This window comes from Pipra filicauda, unplaced genomic scaffold (assembly GCF_003945595.2).
Source record: "Pipra filicauda isolate LSUMZ 115617 unplaced genomic scaffold, ASM394559v2 scaffold51_size4534324_pilon, whole genome shotgun sequence".
NCBI lineage: Eukaryota > Metazoa > Chordata > Aves > Passeriformes > Pipridae > Pipra > Pipra filicauda.
This window is the reverse complement of record NW_024104665.1, coordinates 461,039-487,938: the sequence shown is the minus strand read 5'-3', so window position 1 is coordinate 487,938 and position 26,900 is coordinate 461,039. Positions and strand designations below refer to the sequence as shown.

General features: G+C 35.7%; 1 protein-coding gene across 4 annotated transcripts in view; it reads right to left on the bottom strand.

Annotated features, from left to right (window-relative positions):
• UBR2 (ubiquitin protein ligase E3 component n-recognin 2) overlaps positions 1 to 26,900 on the bottom strand; it is a 57,469-nt gene that overhangs the window by 26,081 nt on the left and 4,488 nt on the right. For 2 of the 4 annotated variants that reach the window (XM_027750278.2, XM_039386962.1), the window contains exons 2-18: positions 25,741 to 26,000; positions 22,726 to 22,804; positions 20,977 to 21,090; positions 18,059 to 18,186; positions 16,969 to 17,107; positions 15,266 to 15,328; positions 13,923 to 14,043; positions 11,300 to 11,407; positions 9,767 to 9,855; positions 8,821 to 8,919; positions 6,413 to 6,576; positions 6,223 to 6,322; positions 5,077 to 5,205; positions 4,144 to 4,327; positions 3,042 to 3,103; positions 2,269 to 2,379; positions 334 to 399 (exon numbers count right to left, since the gene is read on the bottom strand). In XM_027750278.2, the coding sequence (XP_027606079.1) occupies positions 334 to 399; positions 2,269 to 2,379; positions 3,042 to 3,103; positions 4,144 to 4,327; positions 5,077 to 5,205; positions 6,223 to 6,322; positions 6,413 to 6,576; positions 8,821 to 8,919; positions 9,767 to 9,855; positions 11,300 to 11,407; positions 13,923 to 14,043; positions 15,266 to 15,328; positions 16,969 to 17,107; positions 18,059 to 18,186; positions 20,977 to 21,090; positions 22,726 to 22,804; positions 25,741 to 26,000 (2,016 nt within the window). Of the gene's footprint in view, positions 1 to 333; positions 400 to 2,268; positions 2,380 to 3,041; positions 3,104 to 4,143; positions 4,328 to 5,076; positions 5,206 to 5,752; positions 5,838 to 6,222; positions 6,323 to 6,412; positions 6,577 to 8,820; positions 8,920 to 8,993; positions 9,093 to 9,766; positions 9,856 to 11,299; positions 11,408 to 13,922; positions 14,044 to 15,265; positions 15,329 to 16,968; positions 17,108 to 18,058; positions 18,187 to 20,976; positions 21,091 to 22,725; positions 22,805 to 25,740; positions 26,001 to 26,900 lie in introns of those variants that run through there. The other 2 variants (XM_027750279.2, XM_027750280.2) reach the window with 2 other exon arrangements.

The following is a 26,900-nucleotide window of genomic DNA, read 5'->3' as shown; positions in this document are numbered from 1 at the left end:
AGTACATGACTGAAGACATGCAGACTCACACAATTGCTACTACAGCACAACCCATTAGTTAAAATATTACATTCTTGAAGAAGTAGCATTATATATGTGTTACATAGAAAATTCTGCACTTTCCAAAGCATAGTTAAAAAACAAGGATTACAACAATTGTTATTTCCTTTACAAATTATCCCATAATGATAAAGCTACAATAAGAAAATTGAAGTCTTTCCACAAAAAATTGACTTTTTTCCTTGTCATTGAAAAGTTCTGATGAAGCTAATAACAAACACACACACGTCCTGAAAATGCTTGATAAAAATGCAAACTGGTATATGTGATTACCTGAAGCATTACTATGTCCTTGTCAAACATCTCCCTCCTGCACTTCACATTATGATAGTAATAAATCTGAAAAACAAAACCAAACACTAGAATCATTAACAAAGATCATATCTAATCTAAAATGATTTTAATTCTGAAAAAATTAACTTTGCTATACAGTGTTAGTAAACAAAAAATGAACCTGTGACTTGAAAAAATGATACAATTGTATCTGTATGCAAAAAGTTTTTTTATATAGCACAAAATAGTTGCTGGTTGCATTGTATTGATCTAATGTCTGGACTGCATAAACTTAGAAGGAAAATATTTTTGACCTCCTTGGCTTATGAATTAATATATCTATTTGTTTAGCAATTAATTGTTTGAAATTCACAGGAGAGAAAGCCCTTGCAGTTCGAGAAATGTTTCTTCTTCATTTCCTGAATTGATCTTTGATTATTTGAGATACAATCTTTCAGGAATTGCTAGCGTCAGCAAAACATTAATACTGTGATGGAACTAGACTTAACCCAAACCACCCTGAGAATGAACTCAACACTACTGCACCAAGCAGCAGCCACACCGCAAACACTGCATGGCACTGGAATGGGGGAAAGTTTAGTTCTACCATAATTGAGGAAAAATAAATAGGGCTGACAAGTTTCTACCTAGGACTGGGAGCAATCTTCACCATGCCAATCTTTCCTCTACAGACACACCATTTCTCACCAGAATTACATGGAAGACAACTAGGCATGCCTTCCCTTTCTTCCCCACCCTAATAATCCACATAAAGACATGCCCATTCCTATTGTCTGGCAAAATATGCAAAAGAAGCTCTCATACCCATAGGAAGGAGGAAGGACTTGCTGACTCTGGGAACCTTATTATCTAAACTAGACCATGTTCTTAACTTCAAAATACTGACAATGAGGGGAAATCAACACAGTGACTTATTTTACCACCAAAAGCTACACTGAAATTCCAGATCTGATCTGTGTCTTCAGCAATATGGGCACTGCTATAATTTTACATAACTAGAGCTCTTTTTGTTTTAATAATGACAGTAAAGGACATCACCTTAAGAAGATCCTTTAAGAGTCAAGAAGTGTCAGAATACAGTATGTTTGAACAGCTTAATTGCAGTGCATGTGTACTAGGAGACTGAATTATCTAACGAATATGAGGGCTAGTAGGACTGAAAGAATTTTCTTGCAAATAGATCAAGTTAACACCTCCCAGAATTAAATCCTGTTCCTGTTGTAATGTAAGTCTCGCTAAGAAAATCACTTTAGACGATCACCCTGGTGGGTGGTACTGACACCACAGTACCCATTTTATAGCTGTTATGCTTGAAACATCTAATTCATACAAACACAGAGAACATAAGTTTGGAGATGAAAGAAGCTAGTCTCCAGAAGTATAAAATAAGTATGAGAGCTAGAAGCCAAGAAACACTCAGTTCTACACTGGTTCTAATGCTTCTGTGGGATCTTAGGATTTCAATTACTTTTTAAATATAAATAGCCATAATATCTTAAGGCTGCATATTTTTATATCTGAGACATTTTTATGTGGAGGTGATGAATGCGCTACTGAAGACGCACAGATCGAATTCTGCACTTTATACTGCTTTTGGACAACATACCATAAAAAGGCTAGGAGTCATTAACTGCATTATACTAAAACTTCTTTACATGCAGAGCACTAAGGTCACTGAGCCCTGTAGCAGCCCTGAAACAAAAAAGCAACTTCTGACTAAAGAAAATCAAAGATCAGATTAAAAGCATAAATATTCAAATGATGTGCGTGCTGACATAAACCCCTACTTCGCACTGCCGTAAGATTTACATAAGTAACATTTGGAATCAATACAGAAAGGGAAGCTTTTGAGGTCTGAAATCATCCTGGGGGACTTACCAGAGAACAGTGATTCTGCAGGTACTATGTACTCACCTGATTAACAAGAGAGAACCCATTCCTTCTCCACATTCCTGCGTGCACTTGGGCACATAGGACTAGGCATCGTAGAGGATGTTCTATTAACATAGGCGGGCTAAGCTCACTCTGCATTAAGAAAATGAAATATTTTGATATATACAGAGAAAATAAAAGAAAATGGGACTGAAATGAAGGAGGATGGTATTTGTGATAATTAAAATATTTCAGCAATACAAAAGAGAAGCAAATCCAACAGGAAAATTTGATGAGCCTATTCCAGTCAAATGTTACCCTTACATTCCCTTTGCTCCACAAAAATACTACACAAGGGCTTTAGTTTATTCCTAAAGACAGCAGGTTTCATATTTTAAAACGTCAACACTGACTTTCATTCAAAGGTTAAGTACTACTTCTTTCAAAAGACACTGAAATTCTTCTCCCAGTTAGGTTTTATCCTGTTTTATCCTACTTTTTTAAACTTCCCCTAAAGAAACAGTATATCAGTAAGAACATGAGGGAAGCAAGAAACACCTGGGGAAGAAAATTAGAACCCAGGCCAAGGAGAAGGAATCAGATCCTGCCTCAAGTTCCTAAAAACAGTTTCTACTACAAAAAGAATATCTAGATACTAATCTTTTAAGAGACAATTTCATCTGCTAAAGAGAATCTGAGTAGCATTTATGGTAAAAAGATCCTTTGTTTTATTTAATAATATCCTACATTTACATGACCAATTTCACGTTAAGTACTAATTATATTTAATGAATATGCTACATTTAATTACATACCAGGGGTAGCAGCTCTGGAAACTTATATGCCACCTCAGTTTTACTCAGCAAAACATGCAAACCTACATAAATACATGAGAAAAAAAAACATATACAATATTACAGACAATATTTTATATAATTCAAACAGGACAAAAAAGGTCATCTAATTTACTCAGACCATTTTCTGGACACACCTACAAATCTGCAGATTTATCACCGTGGAGCCACACAGCTATTTCATGAAGAAACATGTTAAAAGCATACATTTTGAGATAATTAAAGTTTTCCCATTGTAACTGTGTAAAACTTGCAGTACAAGTAAGATTTTTGCCTTTCTTTTGATTCTGTCATACCCTCTCAGCCAAGAGTCCTGGGTATATCAGGACAATCAACAACAGATACTGCATCCTTTTTATCAATTCTTAGATAAAATACCTCATAAAATACCTCAGGAACTAGAATGTGGCTCCTACAAAATATATGAGGGTTTTCTGCTTTGCTTTGTTTTAAAGTTACAAGGACTTGGCTCAAAGATTCAAATATTCAAAGTTATTTGATCCTGAGCTGCACAGTATTTTATCTAAGAATTACCTATTTCACTTCATTACTTGTGAACTTTGTTTTATCATATGGCTTTCTGATTCTGTAAACTAAAATTCATAACGTGTTTTTCAACACAACTGTTGAACAAGATAGGTACAATATAAAGAGAAAGGCATAGCTTAAGTTTCTGGTGACACATCTGCTTGATAAATCTATTCTCTAACAGAATATTGATCAGTCTATTCACTCTAACAGCTAAACGTATTCCAAAACATTCAACCACAGTGCATATTCTGCTGCAGTTCTTTTGCATTGCTCAAGTGGCAAAAGCAGCAGTAGCAGCCTACAATACAAATCCAAAGGTATAAGACAATCTCCACCAGGCCTGAAACAATAACAGGGCCTCCAGTGCTTGGGAACATTTGGCCTAGATGCTACCAAACAGCTAGAAAATGGCCAAAATGAAGCCTATTCAGGCCTTAAGCAACAGTTGCGTGGTTCTTCATGTACACACAAATACAAATCACATTTATACAATGTTTTTTATCTCCTGAAATATTTTTAAACCAGTTCATACCTGCAAGTAAACGAGAAACTGGGAGATGAATGCTAACTTTTTCCTGAGAAACGCAGTATCTGATGGTCTCAACTGAATGTCCACACATACTGAGAACAATAGGCTGTTCTCCATCAGTAAACCCACTATGACACTGCATCAACACAGTCAGGCATTTCTTGTAAGCTTCAATCAACACTTTTTCCTAAAAGAAAGATTGGAGTTTACAGAGATTATGAAAAAAAGCGGAGCTGCAAAAAATAATAGAGCCAACATAAAAAAGACTGAAGGGTTGGTGGTTTTTACCTATAACAACAGTCCTGCAAAATTAAGATAAGGAATCCAACAAAAAAGCCAAATTAAGGGGGGCACAGACTGTAAAACTCATACTGGTATGTCTGATTAGAAAAATACCCACTAGTATGTTGTTTGGGTTCGGGTTCTGGTAACTTTCCGAGCAATGATAATGCTAGGCTAATAAAACCCGAATACATTAAATAACAGTAAGAGATTAAGCCAGCCTGAATGTTCAAATATTCTACAATCACTTACTCCACAGCCATATTTTACAATGCTCAAGTTCTGTACTCCTAAAATTCGAAACACTTATGGAGTAGAAATATCATCTATAATCCGCAGTATGTGGTAGATCCAGGGTCTTCTCCTTTATTCCTCCTTCTCTGAAAATTATAACCTGACAGTGTTGTGATGATCACAACTATCAGATGTGTGACAAAACTCTCTGAAATATTTTGTAAAAGGCTTAACCACATTCTCATGAATTGGTCAGTACAAGCAACAAAAGATGTGCTTAAATACAGAAAAGGTTTGCACTCACTCAGAGAAGATGTTCTTGGCTTATGGTGAATTTATGTGTTTAGCTCAATTGTTACGTGTATTAATATTTAGGTTTTATCTCCCTTCACACAGAAAAACAATTCAGAAGGAACTCACATCTAATGCACACCAGTCCTGCATCATTGAAATAACAAGGGTTAATTTCATCTGCAATGTAAAGGCTGCTTCCCACTCTGGTTCCATTTCAATGTGTTGTCCTACTTGACGAGTTATTGGATCCATACCCTAAAACAAAAAGAATTCTGCATCTCAACAATGTATAACTGAAATATGTTGACAAAATTAGCATGAGTGTGAGACAGTGGTTAGCTGCCCTTATAAGCATATTGTTTCTGCAACAGGTAAAAAGAAACTTGACACCATCTGAAAGGGAATGAAACACATCAAAGTAATAACAAGAATATTAAATGGGATTTGGGAGAGTAGAACACTATATCAAGAAAGGTTTTGGAAATGAGCTGTGTTTATTGTTAACAAATGTAGAGATTTCAGTACTATGAGAAGTCCAACAATGTTTGCATACATACAATATCTTACATACACATTTTGGTTTCTGAATACACTTTCTAGGGTTGTGCTATTACATGCAATTATGTACTAATTAAATACTGGGTACTATAATACATAATCAGCTCTTATCTTAAGAAGAAAAAAACCCAGCATTATCTGAGGATTACAAAATTTTTGACTATCAAAAATCAACTAATGAAAGCTAAGTACTGAGAAAGGTATGCTACTGAAGTACTGAAAAATGGGAGTGATTCTGACTTACACCTTACTGATCATACAGTCAATTTGCCCTTGTAAAAGCTGCATTGTTTTTAAAATGCTCCTCCTAAGATAAGTACATGAAAAGGCTGTGGAAAAAAAACAAAGTGAAGAGGTCTGTTTGTGTGTCTTGAACAATATATTCCTCAATACATAAGGAGCAACTCTGCTGACAGTTAAGATGGACCAGATTTTGCTCACACAATTAAAAGCCTTGTGCCTCTACAACTGCAAAATATGCCCCAAATTACACTTCTTTTTGAGCTGCGCTTCCACTTTATTGCCCTCTACCACAAACTAAATTTTAAAAAGTGAGTTAGATGTTATGTTTCAGGAAAACATGACGACTCCAAAAGTTATACTATACTGAAGATATAAAATGAGAAGTATATTAAATTTCTTCCATTTTTACATCATGATAGCTAACTTCCTGCTTTAATCTTGCAAAATTTTGTAATTCCCAGATTTACATACCTGCATACATTTGAGTAATTCTAAGAAGGCATCGAAACCCTCCAGGAACTTGCGTCTCAAGTCATCTGACCACTCAGTTGGCTTACTTATCAACACATACCTGGGTAGATGAGTAAGATGCAAGTATTAATTTTAGATTTTTTTTTTTTAAGCTCCATTTATCAAATCAGCACATAGTTAATATACTTACTTGAGATCCAAAATAAGGCTCTGAACACGTCTGAATTTGAAAGCCTGCAGAGCAGTGTAACGTTCAAACTGAAACCTGCCCTGGATGTCACGGTGCCTTAAGTGGTCCATGAAAGTTTTGATGATAGTGGTCATGAGATTTTCTTCTGTTATTAGCATTCGAGCCTATGTCAAAGTACATTGAAATTTGCTGTAATTAACAGACACAGCTAACAAGATTTTCACACTGCACCATGAAGTTTATAAAATATATTATTTTTTATTCAAAATAGTTATATCAATAATAAAACCAGAACATTTAAAGGCAATCTTTTCAGAGAATCACAGAAGGAAAAGAAAAAGTAAGCTAGCCAAAAATTATCAGAATCCAGATCTTTTTTCAGATCCCTTCTGTACAGAAGGTTGTCTATGGAAAGGCTCTTGTTAACCCATATAATTATGACACATGTTATTATGTGTCTTATAATTAACTTGTACCTCCCTTTAAGTATGCGTTGTCTCCTCTCATATAATTTAAGTATGAGCCCTTTAGGGGAGGGAGAGCTCTTTCGTTTTCTGTTTACAAACTGTCAAGAGCTGTGGTGAACAGAGCATCTTCTGAACTGCTAAGGAACTGTACAGTGCAATTTCCACATGGAAATTACGCAAAATTACTTGTAATTCCCCTCAAGGGCTACTCCGTACTTCCACGTGTTGTATGAAACAAATCAACAGGCAAAGTCTGAGGAAGATTGTCTTCCACACCCAGCCTAAACTAACCCAACTCCACAACAGAGGGGGCACTAAGTAGGCACTGCCTGCTCCTACTTGTGAACACTTCCAGAACTCGCCCATTCTGTTGGTTCTCCAGGTTAAATGGGGTGAGCCTTGCAATTCTTGGATCTGGCTGGTAGCTTGTAGAAGACTGGCCACTTTGTTCTACCCCAATGACACTGCGGTTCTTGGCTAGAGTTTCTGGGTTCTACAGTTGCTAACAATACTTGGAAATACTTTCTAAAATGCTACTGCAGGGGGAACAAGAAATCTAGTGATTAACATTTCCCCAAAAAAAGTCATCACCAACACAGCTGCCCATCCACCCTCAAGCCAAAAAACCTCAGTTAAAGTACTAATACCATTTTGAACATGTTACTGGAGGGCAGTGGGGTGGTTTATTCTTCAACTTACTTAAGAATGAATGGCTCTAAACATATAAAAATAATACTTAATTCATATGATAGGAACTTATCTTAACTACTTTCATTTCATCAGTCTATTCTGTCATTCTGCAAAAGAGTAAAAAACCATTTGCTTTACTTTTTTTGCATCTTTTAAAATAGAACTCATGTAAAAGGGACATTGCAATCATTCCGCTTCAGGAAATGTTCGAAACTACTTTTTTAAAAAATATCTATTTATTCACATACTGTACCACCCCATCTGCCAAAGGAAAAAATACCACCAATAACCATCTGAATAATACTAGTTTGTTAAGTCTAAGTCTGAATAACTCTTACTGAAAGCACCAACATTAAAAGAGGCAACATATTATTGTCCCTGAACCATGGGAACAAAATCCTGAGGTCCTATTGAATTCCCAGGAATAACATCTGCCACTAGGAGACTGAAGAACAACTTTTCTCAGCATTGTGACTGCCATGCTACTATTGAATTTTAGAGTTCAATTAAGCTGATTAAATTTGGGAGGATTCAGAAGCATTGATTTTTTAAACAATTCTGGGTATGAAAATCAGGCTTTTATTTCCAGTACAGCTCCACAGTTTAATTTGTCTAATTCATAATACAAGCAAAGACAGACTTATTTGGAGACTGGAGCAAGGAAATAAAAAAGCTTCCCAAACAAGCCTAAGCTGGTGAAAGACCAGCAGAGCTGGGAGAAGTCACAGTGCTTGAAGCACTGCAACAAAAATTACCTGGAAACCTAAAAGGCGGCATTGTCTGAGTCTCAAAGTACCAAAGGAAGCAGGGAATATCACGAGACAATTCTTGCTTGCTCTTGTGTAGATTGGAAAACATAAAGTGGATCATTTATAAAACTGCACCAGAATGGTGCTCTGAAACCATGATATGCAAACCACAATACAGATTTCTACAAAGAGTAACTGTGGCTCAGTATGATGAGGAATTGAAATGTTATGTGTGTGTGTTTCTAAATAAACATGAAAGTACCTTTCTAAAATATGTAAAACATAAAAAGAAAAACCAAAACCACCCAGCTCACTCTGGGAAGCTAGACTCAAACTTTGCAATGCTGAATGCTTTAACTTCTAAACCCATAGCAATGTATGTAAACAGTCTGACTGCTCTGCATTTCCACAGTAACATTAAAGAAATCTGAAGCCTTGATTTATGAACCTTGAGTGGCTTTTAATAAATAAAGATTTCCTTTTTTGGTCTTTTAGTACTTACAAGAGAAGGCACTGTGAATATCTGTATCGAGAGGTCAGCAATTGAGAACTCTCTGTCGTGGTCATCTTTCATAAAATCACTCTGCAATCGCTCATAGTTCTATTAAGAAGGAGGCAAAAAAAGGCAAGGAGTGCCAACTATCAGTTTTTAAAAGAAAGACAGGCACTACTCACCAGAGTAGGTACAGTGAAGAGTTGGACAGACAGAGCAGCCACCGATACTGCCCGTTCGTGATCATCCTCCATATAATCTCTCTGCAACTGCCGGTAATTCTAAACAACAAGGGGAGATTCACCTCTAATCCACACTGACCTGATTTTTAAATTTAAATGTCTGCTCTGGGAAACTCTAATGCCATGATAAAGGGAAGAGTAGCTCTTAAGGATTATTATATGGATATTCTGTACAAAGAATATGACAACTTAATCTGCTCACATGTGAGATCTACTCACTCTCATTTTCACAGTAAAGGCTAGCATTTTATTTTCTGCTCAAAAAAATTATTTGTCTGCAGGAGAGTGAGCAGAATTTTGCAGTGCTGATTTAAAGCATTTCAAATACTAGTTACTGCAGAAATACTAATCAGCATAACTAAATGTAAGCACTGTTTCTGAGCAGTACTGTAACAGCTTACACCTCAAACACTAGGAAGCGATTAGCTCTTAAGAAGTGATAGCCTGCACAGTTGATGGTGAAGACAAAAACATCTAAACCGCTTTAGTATTGGGAAGTCTGAAAGTTCACTTCCTTCTCAGGAGATGAGATGCCATTATAACTAATATTTTGAAGACCAAAAATAAAGTTGTCAGCATTTCATTTCAACTTCTCACTTCCAAAAAAGGGAAAAAAACCGGGTAACAGTTCATTTGAAATACTGTATGCTAACTAAACTCTCTTCACTGGACAGTTTAGGCATTTAATGGCTCTTTTTAAGAAAGATACTTACTCTTGCAAAGCGGATAGCAAAAAGTTTCTTGTACTTCAAATCCATAAGCAGACTGCTCATGAATAACTGGTGATACACACTTCTAGCTCCTGTCAAGAAAAGTGAATGAAATATTGCATGTTACTATATTCTATCAACATATTATGGAAACATTTAGAAAAGTAAGCATCTACAGAATGAGGCAAGTGTTCATTTCAGAGTAGAAGCTGCTTTGATTAAGTCTGTCAGGTGGTAGCAAAGGATGAAGAATACATAAACCAAAATTCTTCAAGAGGCATTATTTATTACTCCTGTATAAGATAACACTGTTGAATGGGAACATAAATCTTCAAATATAAGTGAAGTCAGCAAAGCAAGAACAGAACTTTGTTCCTCCTCAGGATAAACAGGGGATTTGGACGGCCCAGGGAAAAGAAGAGCACACTATTATGACAAGTGTGCAATAAATTTTGCTAGTTATGAACATCTCCATAAAATAATCAGTTTATCTGTCTCTGAATTTCTAGTCTGTCTGAACAGAATCCCAGAAAATATTATCGAGTGCAATTTGTCTGTATGTAGCATGGATACAAACGCACATATGCACCATTTCCTTCTGTAGGTCACTTTTAAGTCAAAAGCTATTACACTATTTCCTTAATGCAGAGGAATTATGGAATACAAGAAAAAGTAGAGAAATACTAATGTTGAAATAGAAATGCAAGAGTTACTCCTTCTTCCATGAAAGACATTATCCTAACAAAATCTGTGTTTAAAATGTTGTAATGCTCCACAAAAGCAGTATCTTTCAACTCACAAAATGTGCAGTGTCAGGAATTCATTCTCAAGACAAAGGGATTAGAGAAACAAAACCTAAAATAATAATTTTCTCCGTATTACATACACTACTCACTTTACTTTTTACTTATTTTATTCCTACTCCAAGAAATTCCCGAGACAGACATACCAAAACAGACACAGAATCCATGAGGAAAAAGAAATTCACTATCTCCCCTTCCTCAAAATTACAACTTTTCTAGCCACTCCCATTTTATCAGTCAGGTTTTTAAATTTTCAAGGGCTCTAATATAACAGCACAGTAGTTTTCACTGAATGTTCTCAGAACACTTAAAAATACCTCATGAACACAAACACAAGTCAAAGCAGAAAACCACTGCCCTATTTCTTAAAAAGAGGCATTTTGGTAGATACGATACAGATGCTGAGATCCTATAAGGCAGACAAACCCCAAAATGCTCTATTTTTCACTCAGTTTCCCTTAACTATCACTGTCATCTGCATATTCAAGTCAGCCTTCATTTCAGACCACTTTGAAAAATTAGCTCTAAAACCGACCTCATCTCCAAATGGTCTATGTTCTTCTCTTAAATATACTTGGGAGTGTATCATGAAGGGACAGATGGATTATAACAAATCAGGCAAATTTATCTATAATACACCCCAGTAAAACTGATTAAACATTAGCAGATATAGCAAAGGGAAAACTTATGCACAGCAATCTTTAGCATTTTCCAGAAGTTTGAGAAAACTCACCTTTCCACAGTTTAGAATCATACAGCATCAACTTATCCACAAGAGAGGAATTTTCACCATCTGGCCCTTCTTGTAAACCAACCTGACACAATATTCGACGAAGGCCATCTTAATGAAGAGAAATGATACAAGTTAGTTATAGCTTAAACACAAACATACGTTATTTTGACATACTGAAATTTTCATAAAACACAGAAGTTATCACACATCCTTCTTCTTCCTGACAAGTGAATAACACCGCTCATATTTTGCTGATAGACACACAAACATTTCGTACCTTGCAAGTTTCACACTAGCCTTTTATGGAACATAAGGAACATTGTGAAAATTGCCAAACACAATGATCTGTTTCAAAGTTATCAAATAAAAACGTGTTTCCTTAAAAGTGCTGTTGACTTACTATTATATAAAAAAGAGTTATATAGGAGGCTAATTTTCTGGGTTTTATTCTCCTGTTTAGTGCCCTATCAAAAGGAAAATATAATTCATAAATGAAATTACTCATATATGAGTTTTTGTTTACACTTAGGAGCTGCTATCATTTCAAACCTTCTCTACATATTTTTTCTAACAGAAAGCAGTAATAATTGTTATTATATAAACATGTAAGTTATTATATGCTTGCAGACGAGCCTGCATCTGCAACAGAGAACAACCCAGACATGCTCATATTAAGAATGTTCAACCTGGCTTTGCACTGCTTACAGAGCCCTTATTTCCACATGCTGCTTGGCCTTCTCAGCTTCTTAGGTAGAGTGGGCAGTGGCTTAGTGCTTGTGTATACCATACCATGGTACAGTTCTATAGTCTGAGAACCCCTAGAGCAGTTTGGGGTTATTCCCTTTTGCCTTACCGAGTTCAATTCCAACTAGTGTTATAGAAGATAACAAATTAAGGGAAACCACTTCATTGTTCAACAATTATAAAACAGACACTTATTCCTGAAGAATTGACATTTGCTAGGAAGGATGTAGAAGTCAAACTCCTGATGAAGTTCCATAGAAAGGTTTTTTTCCCTTTTTTTCATGACAAGAATCCTTTCACAGCAATCATCCAACCTAATTCCGTGGCACAGCAGGAGACCCCTTACTTGCTATCGCCCTGTGTTCAGGGACATGTAAGTGTAACGACTTAAGTAGTGCAACTCTATCATCCCATGTTACAGAAGATTGAGCAGAATTTAGTTGTTTGAGTGTGTTTGTTAAAAAGCTAAAAAAAATCCAGGCTCAGGAGTACACTACAAGCCTGCGGCCCCAGATGTGTAAGGTGGTTCAAGTCCTTGAGGGCACAGGTCACACACAGAATGTATGTGTGCTGTTTACCATCAAACATGCTTTTTGCTCTTCTGCATCATAAAGAACACAGCATTTAATGAGGTGAACTCTTCAAACTTCAGAAACACTACACGCACAAGTCAAACTAAATTCAATACTTTTTTCTGTAATTTGAGACATCATTAACATATTCAAGTTACTTTTTTGCAACTATCACTTAGTGCTGAAAATTAGTGACTGTCACTTGGCACAAATGACATGGCACAAAACTGGGCTTAAAAAAAATTAGAAAGACAGTGCCTGCCTCCATGTTTCACCAAAAGGAAAATTTATCATAGAAATCAACTATCTTCATAACTCCTTTCTTTTAATACCTATTGTTTGCCAGCAACATTGGCAAATAGTTTAACAAACTGCAACCATAACTTTTGCTCAAATGTTTGATTTATGTATATTTAAAAATTAACTTCTACAAACATAAACTACTTATCTTACAAAAACAAGAACATAGTAGAGGCCCTGTGCCTAAAATCTTGACTAGCCTTCCAGTTACCAGTCTAATAAAAGATATAGTCTCTGAAGAAATCTTGCACCTACGCAGAACATATATGCAATATTACAGCTGCATGTGCTTTCCTAATACTTCTTGCTAACATTTTCAGATGCATAGAACATAAAATGCATGGGGGACTGTATCTACATTTCTACATATCAGCAGTTTGACACTTTTCCTTTTATTTCCCCTCATACCCCATACCTTCACAACCTTAAGATTTACCAGGACAAAGGAAGAACCAAGTCAAAACAAGCACAGAGCAGTTCCATAAGAACTGATACAGTGCATCTTGATTCCTTTAAGAAAACTTTCAAAAATCTGATTAATACTTTGTTGGTTTCTATACTTACCAAAACCCTCCACACATCCTTGCATTTTCTCTGTTGTTCTACTTAGCAAAAAATCTGAAGCAATCACTTTCATCATCATTCATCAAATTACTTCTGAATAATTTTGTTTTATCTAATCAGACAGGTTATTTTCAGCTTACTGCATTCATTTAAAAATGCGGGGACCGAAAAATAGCTTTTTGGCATATTGCATCTGACAGCAAGTCTCAGCTTCTGTTCAGCAGCAACTAAACAGAAAAGACTACCTAAGACTGGTAGCACTTTCACATGGAAGTTAGAATTCAGAACAGCACTCCAGCAAGAGAAAATAGAATGGAGTCTGACAAGTTATTAATAGCTTTGCCTTATACATTACATATCTGCACTAAGTGGACAAAATTGCTTCAGAAAATCAGCTTGTCTCATAAATATTCTCTTACTCAAAAAAGTTCAAGTTTGCCCACCTGAATATCCAATAACACTTCCAAGCCAAGTTAGGAGCTTGAGACCAAAGCTCTGATGGGCAACAATAGATGAATGCATAACTTGTACTTTCAATGGCTTTGTCTGACGACTGGTATTTCTCTTAAAAAGAAAAGGAAAAAGGAGGCAATGCATATTTATGTGAGGACTGGCATACATTTCTATACAGAAACACAGCATTCCTATGATTAATTTCAATAATTTATAATATTAATACATATTGTGATTATAAAAAAACCAAAAAAGCCTGAACTTTGTTTACCCTATTAATATTTGAAGGACCTTATTATGCAATATCAACATATGTAGGTCAATCCATTTTCCACCCTTGGCCTCTTATCAATATACACACTGATCTGCTGCATGTTACTGATAAGCAATCCCACACACAACCTGAGACTGCCATACGTGTTTGTTCTTCACAACATGACATGCAAGTCACACAGCAGCCCACCAAGGAAACTGCCTGTTTTCAAAAATACAAATTAAACACACTGGGTTAGAACAAGAAAGGAAGTATTTACCCTCATCCCTGTGTTAGAAACCATAATAGTTAGATGTTACACATAAGAGCCATTTGTGCTTTGACTGCATGGGCACTAAGTCTAAAATATTGCACAACTTTATCTTTAAAAATATGCTAATTCTTTTAAAATACTTTAAATCATTTAAGATCAGTAAATCCAGTTGCAGCATTTGTTTTTCAGTGGTAGCAGTATTATACATAAACAATTTCTTACATGTGATTAAGTAGTGCACTGCAGCTTAAAACAGAAAACATTATTCCCATGTTCTTACATGGAGGAACCTTGCAACATAGAGATATTAGTAATATATATACATGTAAAATGCAGAAAACCAAAATGAAATTGTATTTGTAGTTTCACAATTCATCTGGGATTCAATCGGTAACAATTTCCATAATTGTGGCTTTGAAAGACACAACTTCATTCTATAGGAAAAAAACTGAAGTAGTTTAACTTCACTGATCTGAACTGGCATGTAATTCTAAAAGATTACATTTAAAGTTCCTGATCACATTCTGTTTTCTGAAGGAAAAAGTTGTCTACCAACTTCTTTTTAGAAAATTATTTTGGGTGCAAGGTAGGCCATGCTAGGAAAAAAAAGAAAAAAAAAACCCTAAACATAAATCTGTATTTTGATACCCCTACTGTGCATATTGTAAGTAGTATCTCCGACATTCTGTATTATTAAAATATAAAGATTCATTACGATAACAGCATCAGAAACCTGTGTAGCAAAGCCTCTTTTTGCTTACGATGAGGCAAACCAGTGGATAATTTCACTTACCACCATTACTTACCACTATGACTGATTTTGCTTGGTCACAGTACTGGAAGTCTCCATATCGAACAGACCTACGTCCCTGTGAATTAATAAAGACATAACATTACCACCAGCCTCAAAACAAAAAGTTCCAATGCCGTGTTTTACACTAATATGAAACACACAGTAAAAGTTTCAGATGCACATTAACCACTCCTTCTTTCATGCTACTTTCACTGTTAAAGTGCTGTATATGTTACATACTTGGATTTCCAAAATGCATCCTGTACTTTTTAAAAGAAAATAAAATTATATGCAGTCATCTGTCATACTAAATTTTCTGTGTATGGTAGTGCTTTTAAGATGTAATCATCATACTTTTAAATTTTAAAATACTGAAAACTTATCTTTAGTATGAATGCATCAATCGGTTTTGGTAGAATTTGAAGATATTTCAGACATTTCAGTGCCCTTTAAAAAGCAGATATTAAAGCTGATGGTCTTTTAAACATACAACTAAAGCACTTTCCTTATTTCAAAAGGAAACTTTTCAGTCTTTCTGTACTGTCAATAAACACATCAAAACAGATAGTTGATTGAATTTATAGTGTATTATACACAGAACAGCTTACTGATATTTTAGATCTGGCCTGATGACAAATCACTGCTTCAGGCATAATATTCTCATTTCTTTCACATACATGCACATGTATATATGCGTTCCTGTATGTATTTAAAAGTAGGACAGGATCAACAGCAGGGAAAAAAACTAAGTGCATCCTATGATGCACAGTATGAGGTCAGCACATATTTAGGGAATCTTTTGGTTACCAGTATCACAAAAAAATAAAGTACTGATAATACAAAACCCAAATCTAGTTCAGTGGTCAGTAATATAAAGTGGTTATATTTCCTTCTCCACTGACCTTCTTGAAGCACTTTAAGCACCCAAAATGACATTCATATTGCCATTTTGTAAGAGATTTCCTCCTCACACCACCCCCCCAAAAAAAAGCACAAGGCAACAAACCAAGAGAAAAGGACACTCATTTTCATGGCAACTGTATATAGGCTCATTGCACAAATAACAAGATGCAGTTGTCCTACAAAGCATCCCTTTCTTAAAAAAATACACAGGAGCCACAATACAAACACAACTTCTGAAATCAACGTACTAGTTAAAATTATATTCAGCATATAGTGATTCTAAACTCATTGTTCTTTCTTTATACTGTATGAAATGCTTCACCTCTTCCTGCCATTACAATCTGAAAATTATGAAAAATTAAATTAAATTAATAAAACAAAACCCCACAAACCACAAATAGTTCCATGAGCACCAGAACAAAAGCATTCAATTACGGATTTTAACCCTCACAGTTAACTGGTGTTACTCTGAGAAGCATTTCCTATGCCCCTGGAGGACATATAGGGGCTCTTTCAATGTCAGCTCCCCAGTGTACAGTAAGGGATGGGCCAAAGCTGCTGCCTGTCCTTGACAGAGGAGCAAGAAACACCCTGCTACCTACACTTACAAGACTTATGGGAAAACATTTACATTGAAACATATATTCAGTGTCAGGTCTGGTTTGGATTGGCCAATGAGTCAAGACATTTAAGGGTGGCGTGACACATAGGGCTCAATCACATTAACCACATGTTTTGGGAAAACAAACTGTAGTCATATAAAATAAACATTAGGGTAAGGTAATTAAAAGTTCTAGCAGTTAATTTACTTACATCTCTATCTACTGTTGTTGCAAAACCAATGGCTTCCTTCTGTGTGCAGTTGACAGCCTTCTGAAGAGTATAAATAACTTGTTCGTAGGTATGGACTTCATCATTAAACAGCATACAGTAGTAAGTGTCACTCTTCTCACTTCAAAGCAAGGATTGAATTTATATCATTCAAAGCAATTTAATTTTAAAAATCTTCTAGTTTAACAAAGTTTTCCACCAGACAACCCAAGCCTGGGCTTCCTTTGCTATACTGGAACATATCTCAACAAATTATTTGAAAAGGGTGACTCCTGTCCTCTATAGGAATGTGCATCTTTCCTGCAGAACTAAGTCCAAAATTAGCAAAATCTCAAGAAAATATTTCAGTCTGAGTTTTATTTTTGAACATTTGTTGATTATGAATCGACAGTTTCCTACTAAAGAGAATGCATTTCCTTCCAGTGCAGCTGTGCTCACTACATTGCCCCATAGCTTCTTAGAGATTTCAGCAGTCTTGGCATTATTTTGCCACACCTGTTTTTCTGACGTTGCATAAAGGTCTATTAGACAACAAAAACTTGGCAGTCTCTTAAAAAACCAAACTCCACAGTCCTCAAACGACAACTTATTAAGCTCACAGATTCAGTTCAATCTGTTGATTCATATCATTTATTTACACAGCATTCTTGCTCATAAAACACAAAGTAAAAGCAGATACTAACAAGATGTCACAAGATCTTAATCCATAAGAGCTATGATGCTACAATACACTTAAGCATTCTGTAACACTTCAAAATTTGTAAGAAGTACAAAATACTTTTGCCACCAGAATTTCGGTAACTTTGATCAGAAGACCCTTTTCAATACTAAGAAAATTAACATATGGGAAAGAAATTGTTCCATCATTGCTATGAAGAGAAATATGCTTTACAATCACAAAAGTAAAAACTATGAGAAATACAAATGTATTACAACTATTGTAGCCCACTGTCTGCAAAATACTTCTGACAATTTTAGGAAAGGCAGAAAAGATACTTAAAATCAGAATTTGCACTTTCAACTGTAAATATCTGCAAGTCTTTAAAAGGCAGAAGACAAATATGATACTTACGTCATTTCTAGTCCAGGCAATTCATTTTCCTTTTCCCATGTTAATATATCTACTGCATATTTAAATGTGATGGCAAAAATATTATAAGCTCTAGCTACCATATCTTCAGGTAAATGCACAAGAGGATCCTGGAAAATAAATATAAATAGCAAATGAGAAATTACATAACATTCAAAACGAACTCTCAGATTTGCACCCCTGTTTTATCAAAGATGATGTAAGCATTTTTAATGATGTCTTTCTTTAAATGACTTTTCATTCGAAAGGAACAGAGTCAATAATCACCCTGTTTTCTTTTTCCAGTTCTACACTGATAATTGCCAAAGCTCTAATCTGACAACAATACCTGAGTGCTAACTTGTCTTTGATTTATGGAGACATTTTCACACACTGACATTTACACACATTTCTGTTTTCACTCTCCCTGTTCTCACTCCAGCACACCTTCTAAGATACTTCTGAAAAAGTTTTAACCTAAGCTGTATAAAATCTGTTTCTTCTGCTATGCCTTTGAAAACATGATTTCAAATCACTGTATCTTTTGTTCCACTTAACAATATTAGAAAACTGCAGAATACAAATGACCATTCATCTACTGTCCTGCTATTTAAAGGCACCAGTCTTATCCATCCCAGCTTATACAACATGCAGTACACTGGCATCATGATTTATGATGCATGTCTCTTATATGCTGTGGTATATAAATAATTAAATGCTGAAATGTAACGAGGTGTTTCATAATGATCAGTCCACATCTCAGTCTTGCTCACAGAGAGCTGCTCTCCTTTTGGCTGTGGACCACGCATCCAGTAGTGCCCATTCTGTGCTCTCCATTTAACAACTGCAGTAGTCACTACAAACTCGTCCTCCTCCCTGTGCCAGAGCAGAATGGCTGCTGCTGCAGGTGGAGGAACAGAAATGAGGAAGGGGAGGAAGAGGAGTGCTGCCTCAGTCTGCCAAGTCGAATGGACTGCTTTTTGGAGCAGCAAATGAGAATCACTGCCAACCCTGAATGAAGTAGTGCTGGTACCACTGCCATTTCCCTCCAATCCATTTCAAGGATTGTGAATAAAAAACACTAAAACCTCTTCTCTGAAGGGACTTGTCTTCTACTATTTCAAATTTTTGAGAACAACTAGTTCCTCTTCTACAAAGCTTGAAAGGGAACATTGCATGCCCTGCAGGCCACCTGGACATATGCTATACATTGGGTCATAGACTCAATTCATTATTTGGTATTTTGAAGTATATGTAACTGTTAGCCAACTAAAATATTTAACAGTGGCCCGATTTCTGTTTTAAGATTACCTAATACCAAATTCTCTGTTTCACTACAGCTTATGTTTATAAAAATGGCCACAATAATCTTTTCAGAACTTATGTCTGCATTATCTACAGGAGGCTCTTAACAGTCAGCAATTCACCTGTACTAGTAAAGGTTATCCCCCATCCCCCAAGACTCTTTGGGAATATCTGGAAGCTTTACAGGACTGCTAACAATCACCATTCCTCTTTTTTTTTTCCCCTTCATTTAAAATTTTATATAGAGTATGGAGGACTATCAGCCATCAAAAGCAAAAGCAAACCATAATCAGCAGTACTCCCTCCATTCCCAGCACTTTCAACAAAGACATGTATCTGAGCAAGGCAGAAAACAGGCTCCAATAATGCTCAACAAAGGCTCCTTAATTTACCTCAAGCACAACCGCATAACATAAGAGATCTCAATCCGTGTTGCTCATGGGGAAGAAATACAAAGGCTGAGCGGTACCTTAATTTTTCTGTCACACTCACTGTGAGTATCTTTGGACGCAGAAGTTGCAGTGCACCCAAGATTTCAGAACAAGAGTTTCCTAAGGCTGCCAACTAATGTAAGCTGGCATGTAGACCAAGCGGTGAGTCCAGCAGCAGTGCTGGAGTCTTAGGCTTGAGACAGTGAGAACAGACTTTAGAAGGACCACTATCACTGAAAATACATTACAGTTGCTTCATTTAAACCATCAGATAAGCAAAATTACTGAAAACTTTGCCTTATATTCTCCCTATAGAAAAATCTCACAGCAATTATACTATGTAAGGACACATGTGATTGGCTAGACCAGAAGCCCAATTAGCCACACTCACTCCTCAGATGTAATAAGTTACAAAGAGTATAAGCAGAAGACAGAATGCTTCCCAGTCTCCAGTAACTTAAGACACTAATACTTCATACACCAAAGATGGTATCTGAGATTTTAAATGGCCATTGATAATTTTTCCCTCCATAACCATGACAAATTTCCTTTTTAACATATATAAAATTTTAACAACAATGGTTTTTTGCAACAGTTAGTCCAACAGCTTGAATTCATACTGTAAGAAGTGGCATGTCTTTTTGCATTTAATATGTCCAAGTTGTTATTCTATGATTCTGTGGTGAAGATACATTCTCTATTTACCTTCTCCATACCAAAAAAGCTTTTAGAGGCCTCTGTCTTACATCTCCATTATGACTTTCCTGTAACAGCAAGTTACTTTGATTTTAAAAATCTGTGTACTTTAGTAAGAATCAGAACATATGTTGCACAGATAGCTTAATTTGGCTTCTTGGTACACATGATTACACATAGATATTTTCTGCATGTGGCAGAATCCCTTCGTCTGTCAGAGTATAGAGAAAAACAAAGCAGCAGAACTAAAGCTGCACAGATGACCAAGAACATACAAAATGAAGCCTTTAAGTAGAAAACATAATTCTAATTAACTTCTTAAGTTAGACATTAATTTTTGTCTAACAGTGTGGCTCAAAGAGTAGAGTTCCTACCATCTCTTATGCATAGTAAACAAGACAAAAAATAACCTCATATGAAGGATTTATATATATACACATACATATACACAGTTCATGTTTTGAAACATGATGCCTCTCTTGTAATTACCTCTTCTTCTGCAGTCTCTGAAGTGTTAAGTTCATGCTTTTGACAGTAAGGACCTTCCTTCCAAGCTTCTGTATCACCACAGTCACAGAAACCTCCTCCACCTGATGTTGTCATCTAAAATTATTTAAAAACAAAGCAGTTCATGTGAATGTGTATATACATATATGCACATTAAGAAAGGACCAGTCTCAGCTAAACTACAAAAGCATGATCACAACACTTTAGACAGTACCCTGTTAAAATAGCAGTGAAACCACGTCTACTTCTATGACAGCTGAAAGCTTGCCTACTTCATCAGTGTGCCTATGTCAAAAGAAAAAAACCTAAACAACAAAACACCTTCAAGCACCTCCATTCTGCCCTGCCTGAAGGTTATGGATTTTTCCTGGTTTTCAGATTTTCTGAATCTATTACTTGCAATGGCATCTGTACTATTCCCAATTCTCACATTTTTAATTTGAACAAAGCTAAATCATTTCACACAGTGCTATCACACAGTAAGTAAAAGATGGGCTTTATGTTAAAGGAATTGAGAGACAAAACTTAAATTGTTCATATAAGTTTTAGTAAGTAGGGAAAAAAGTATTTGAAAATTGTAATGATATATTTACACTGTTTCATAATAAATAATAAAACAAACATTATCATTATAATATATAAAATATACATGTTTATATATTATGTATATATCAATATACATAAGATATAAATATATAAAATAGTCTATATTTATTATTGTAAATAAATAAATTTTATTTTAAAGCTAAGACCACCTCAAGTTAATAAGTGTAATAATACTCTTTTTGCATCACAACTATTAACTGATTTACAGAAGAATTCTTCTTCCATCTATTTTTGACATACTGGTATATTCTATACATACAGGTACCTTCTACAGTATCAACAATATTTAAAAGAACATTTGCTTGCACTTTTTGATGTTACCTAGACTTGTTAATTCACTAGGCTTGCACACTAAAAACCTACATACAAGTGATATGATATCAGCAAATCTAGCTAGGTTTCTTGAGACAAGCTGTTGTACTTGGTTTTTTTTCTGAATCCTAGTGCTCAGTGTAAGCAGGCAGTGATCAAATTCACATAAACAGCAGTGCAGTATTGTCAAAAACAGATTTACAGAAAAGCTGCACTGGTAAGTTTCACTTAACTTCTTAGTTTAAAAACACATCAAGGACCTCTTGACTTTGTATGGGGTTTTTTAACTAATCTGTACTACTAATAGTAGTATATCACTAAAATAAACAGCACCTGCAGCTTTAGTTTTCTATTTTAACTTTACGTTTAAAAACAAATAGAGGTCCTGGTATTGTATATAATTCTATAACAATTCAGATGTTTAAAGAAAAAGTTTTAAACAGAAGTGGCTTCTTAATAAAGGTTTTTCAATAGCTTTAAAAAACAGAGGAACATAAAAGCCAAAACAAGTTGAAAACTAACTCTAATGCTGTAAAATTCACTAAAGGGCATGTGCTAAAAAACCATAAATTTGTAAACTTAACGGTCATGCATAAATTTTAATTGCTTCATATTTTAAAATGTTAACTTCCAGAACTTACACTCAGATCAAAACACTACAATTCTTGTAAGATTACTGCAGACATAATTTCAAAGTTTGTATTCATGCAACATTTTGAAATTAAGTATACATTCTTAAACTTGAAACAAGGAGTTTCATACATATACAAAATTACTAATGGCTATGTCATATATTCCAGCAGTATTACTAACCCTGTATCTGTGCTCCCTATGAATACTTCCAAGAAAGCACTCCATGCATAACACACAAGTTGGGTCAACTGCGCAGTCTCTGAAAACAGCAACAACAGAAAGAACAAAAAAAAGCATTAAACATTTGGGTTTGCCTTCGATTATACATTTTACAACAGGTAATTTTCAAATATCACCAATATGAACCTTCTGACTAACGTATATGTTATTCTGAAAGAGTGAAGTGATGGTTTCCAAAGAGAGGGAAACAAATAAACTAGAAAAAAAAAAATCTGTTCTTACAACAGAAGTGGCTTTAAAATATCGTGTGGGTAGTATGTCTAGTTGGGTAATATAGACATTGCCTTCAAGAGGTGAGATAAGTATATAAGTAAACAGATGAATTACATAACACAGGACAGGCAAACAGGATAAACCCAAGCATGTTCTCTCAAGTACACAGTACAAGCATTCATGATCTCCAGCAATCAGAGAAGACGTTTTTTCACTGAACACTGGAAAGAAAAACAGCACACAACAGATTAGATCAAACCTCTGCTTCCAAGTTTAGCCTTACAAGCTCACTGAAGAGGTGTGAGAATGCAATTTCCTCAACCAGGAGATCAGAGACCAAAATAAGGTCCTGTCTACAAGCACTGAACTATTAGACAGAAGTAATATTTCTAGCGAAAGTGGGCAAACAAATGAAAGAGACAATTATGCATTGCATTTAACTGTACTCCTGAAAAAAACACTGAAAATACATGAACTTATGTAGTGCAACTGACTTCAAGGCACCTCAAGATGAAGGGAGTCAGGTCTTGCAATGTAAAAATAACTACCAAGAGAACATCTGTCTTATGATGATTATTATCAAAACAAGAATTCCGAGAAACAACTTATTTTGTTTAAAAGAAAACACCAGAGATCACATGAAATGTTATCAAAAATTCTTTTCATTCCATTTAATCAAATAAATGATGGAAAGATAATCAGGCAACCATGACTTATTATGCAAAAAGCACCATTTTCGCATTTGTTTTTATCCAGAGGAGCTACTGAAGGTGAAAATGTCAAAGCAAAATTATACAGAGGTCTTTCAGCTTTAGTATAGTTTATGTTTATGGCATTATTTTTTATTTTAAAAACTTTTATGTATATACATATACATAAAATTTTAAAAATTAAAAAAAAAAAAACATTAGAAACCCACTTAATGCAACAATGTGCCTACAGGATTTGGGAGATCAGTTCTGCAATACGGGGTGTTGATTCTTCAGAACGGTAAACTTGTGGCAGTGTACTTACCAATTCAGTACTATTTGCCAAGTAATTTCTCAAAGAAGTAAGTGTGCTTACACCTAAAGCAGAGGCAGACCTGTAAGCTGCACAACTGGATAGAAAATCCACTGCTTTTAATGTATTTTGTGGACTCGAAAAACAATTCTTTGCTGTATTCCACAAAAGCTTAAATTAAACTCTCATTACTCTTCATTACCAGCTATAAGTTAAAGAAAATTAACACACAATAGGAAACAAATGTTTCCTGATTGAAAGAAGATGACAGAGATTCCATCCTGATAGCCACAACAGCAAAAAATAAGTCTGTACTCACTGCTTACTGTGACTTGAGCAGAAGACTGGACAAGCTGGCCTATCCAGACACCCTTTTTAACCTGAATGACATTATGACCTGCTGTATTTATATAACTTCTCTCCTTAAACAGAGACCCTGGGTACGAACAGCACGTTCACCCATTCTCTGAATTCTACCAATGGATTGAATTATTTTATGTTTTCATCATATCTGACAGCATTATCAAGGAAATACTTTACATATTGAGTTGCTGGTCTTGAAAAAGCAAGTGTTTAGAAGAAAATTACAGAATTCCCAAAGTTTTCATTAGTCCATACGAACAGTATTTGATCATTAACATGCTACTTCTAGGTTGTAATGCAATTTGACTTGTATTAAAATACTAGCTCCGAAGCTTGGATTTTTAGTTCTTTGGGACTAGATTTCATGAAAAGGTACTGAAGTAACTGTGGAAACTCTATAGCCTCTCATAGTCTTCCCCCTCTCTACCCAGATTTCTCTATTTTTTCACAGGGTGAAGGAAGAACTTAAGCACAGCTGAGAGGAGATGGAGTTTTCTTAGTGGTCAAAAGTATCTAAAGTACCCATCAGTTTAATCTCATCCAGGATAAAGAAGTCTCAAAACATTTTCAAACCCAAAAGGCCAGTTAGATATTATGTTTCTAGAAGATGAGAGCACTAGAAGATAGAATTCTTCCACAATCATTCTGCCCTTGTAAACAAAGGGGATGGAAACACAGACAAATAAATCGGTGAAATAAAAAAGACATTCCCCCCCACACCACCCCATCAAGTGTTCAAGCATCCCAGTGAATGGTAGAAACCATAGAAAATGGGAGAAATCTATGACAGAGAGGGTACAAACTAAACTTAACCTACAAACAGTTCAGAAAAGAGAAGATGAAAACAAACCTACAGCTAGTAATACAATGGCTTAAAACTGAAGATGTTTTTAAATACTTGTAGTTGGTTAGTAACTTCCTGTTCTCTTTCAATAAAAGTATTTTTAGAGAGATCTAGAGCTAGAGGTAGGGAAGGAACTAGAAGCTGGTATGCCTGTTTTAGCATCCAATGGATTGGTTTAACAGGTCATGGAAAGAGTCTAAAATACATCATTGACATTAACAGCTGATATTAAACACCCAAAATACATGCACATACACCTGCCCACTTACTTGTGATTAATGCCCTTAAATCATGCTGACAGGTCACCCCAACTACTTTCTTAACCTTCCATTTGTTTTGTACAGAAAACACTCTACATTACACTAATTTTTTTCCATTTACAAATCTGTAGTGTGTTAATTTTCCCCTGATCCCACTTGAATGAAACACTGCAAGGTTACTTTAAAAATACATTTGGGGTATTAACTTTTCATTAAGACAGTATATTCTGACTGAAAAACGTTCCATGACTTCACAATGTTAAGTTGAGCTACCTGCAAGAGTATGTAGGCTCTCCCACTTTAAAAACGCGACCACAGAGATGGGAAGGTTTGTTTGCTTGCTCCAGCTTCGGAAAACCAAAGGCAGGATCTTCTCCACAAAGATACCATTCCATTGGTCCCAGCAAAACGTGTTGTGCCAGCATGTCTTCTCTCTGAGGGGCAGGGTTAGGACCCCTGCAGTAAATTTTTGGTACATAATAGGCCAGATGCTGGTATACTTCTTTCTGAAGGTCGTTTGCTTGCAGCCATTTCTTTTAAATTAAAAGGAATGAGAACACAAATTCTTCATTAATAAAAATACCGAACACAGTTTTATCCGTCTGGATTATTTTATTTCTAAATCGAAAATCTAAAACGGCATTGCAAAACTAGAAAGCCATGCTTCCTTCAAAATGTTAAATCTAGATGATCACAAAAGGCAGGCATTAGGAAAGGAATAATTTGTTTCCCTGCTTGCACATTTTATCCTTATCACATACAAAATTCTTTTCAAAAATACAGAATTTAAGAGAAAAAAAATCAAAAAAATTTTCTTCCAGGATGCACAACCAGTAAAATGTCCCAACATTAGCAGTGACTTTTGGGATATGGCCTAGGCTATGTTGGTTGCATTTCTCTGGAGTGCAGACATGCTGCCATTTGGGGATACAGAGGATCAGCAGAAGCCTCAGTTGGCAAGGAACAGACAGAGACAAAAAGTACATGAAGAATAACAAACACAGCATCAGGTAAGAGTCCATTTCTCGCTTAATTTCAACAAATTACCTCTGAAAATGAGAGAGTTTTGGTTTCTCCTAGTTCCAAAATAACTTATCGGAATTCCTAGTTCAACTGTGATGCTAGATCCATGAATTCTTGCACTGAGTTTGTGTGGCAAGGTTTTGTTAGCAAGGGAGCTACAGGGGTGGCTTCCCTCATGTCCAACAGAGCCAACACCAGACGGCTCCAAGATGGACCCACTGCTGGCCAAGGCTGAGCCCATCCGAGATGGTGGCAGTACTTCTGCGATGACATATTTAAGGCAGAGGAGGTGGGAAAGAGCAATAGCAGCTAGGAGATGTGAGCAGGAATATGGGAAAGCAACAGCTCTGCAGACCCCAAGGTCAGTACAGAAGGAGGCAGAGGAGGTGCTCCAGGCACCAGAGATTGCC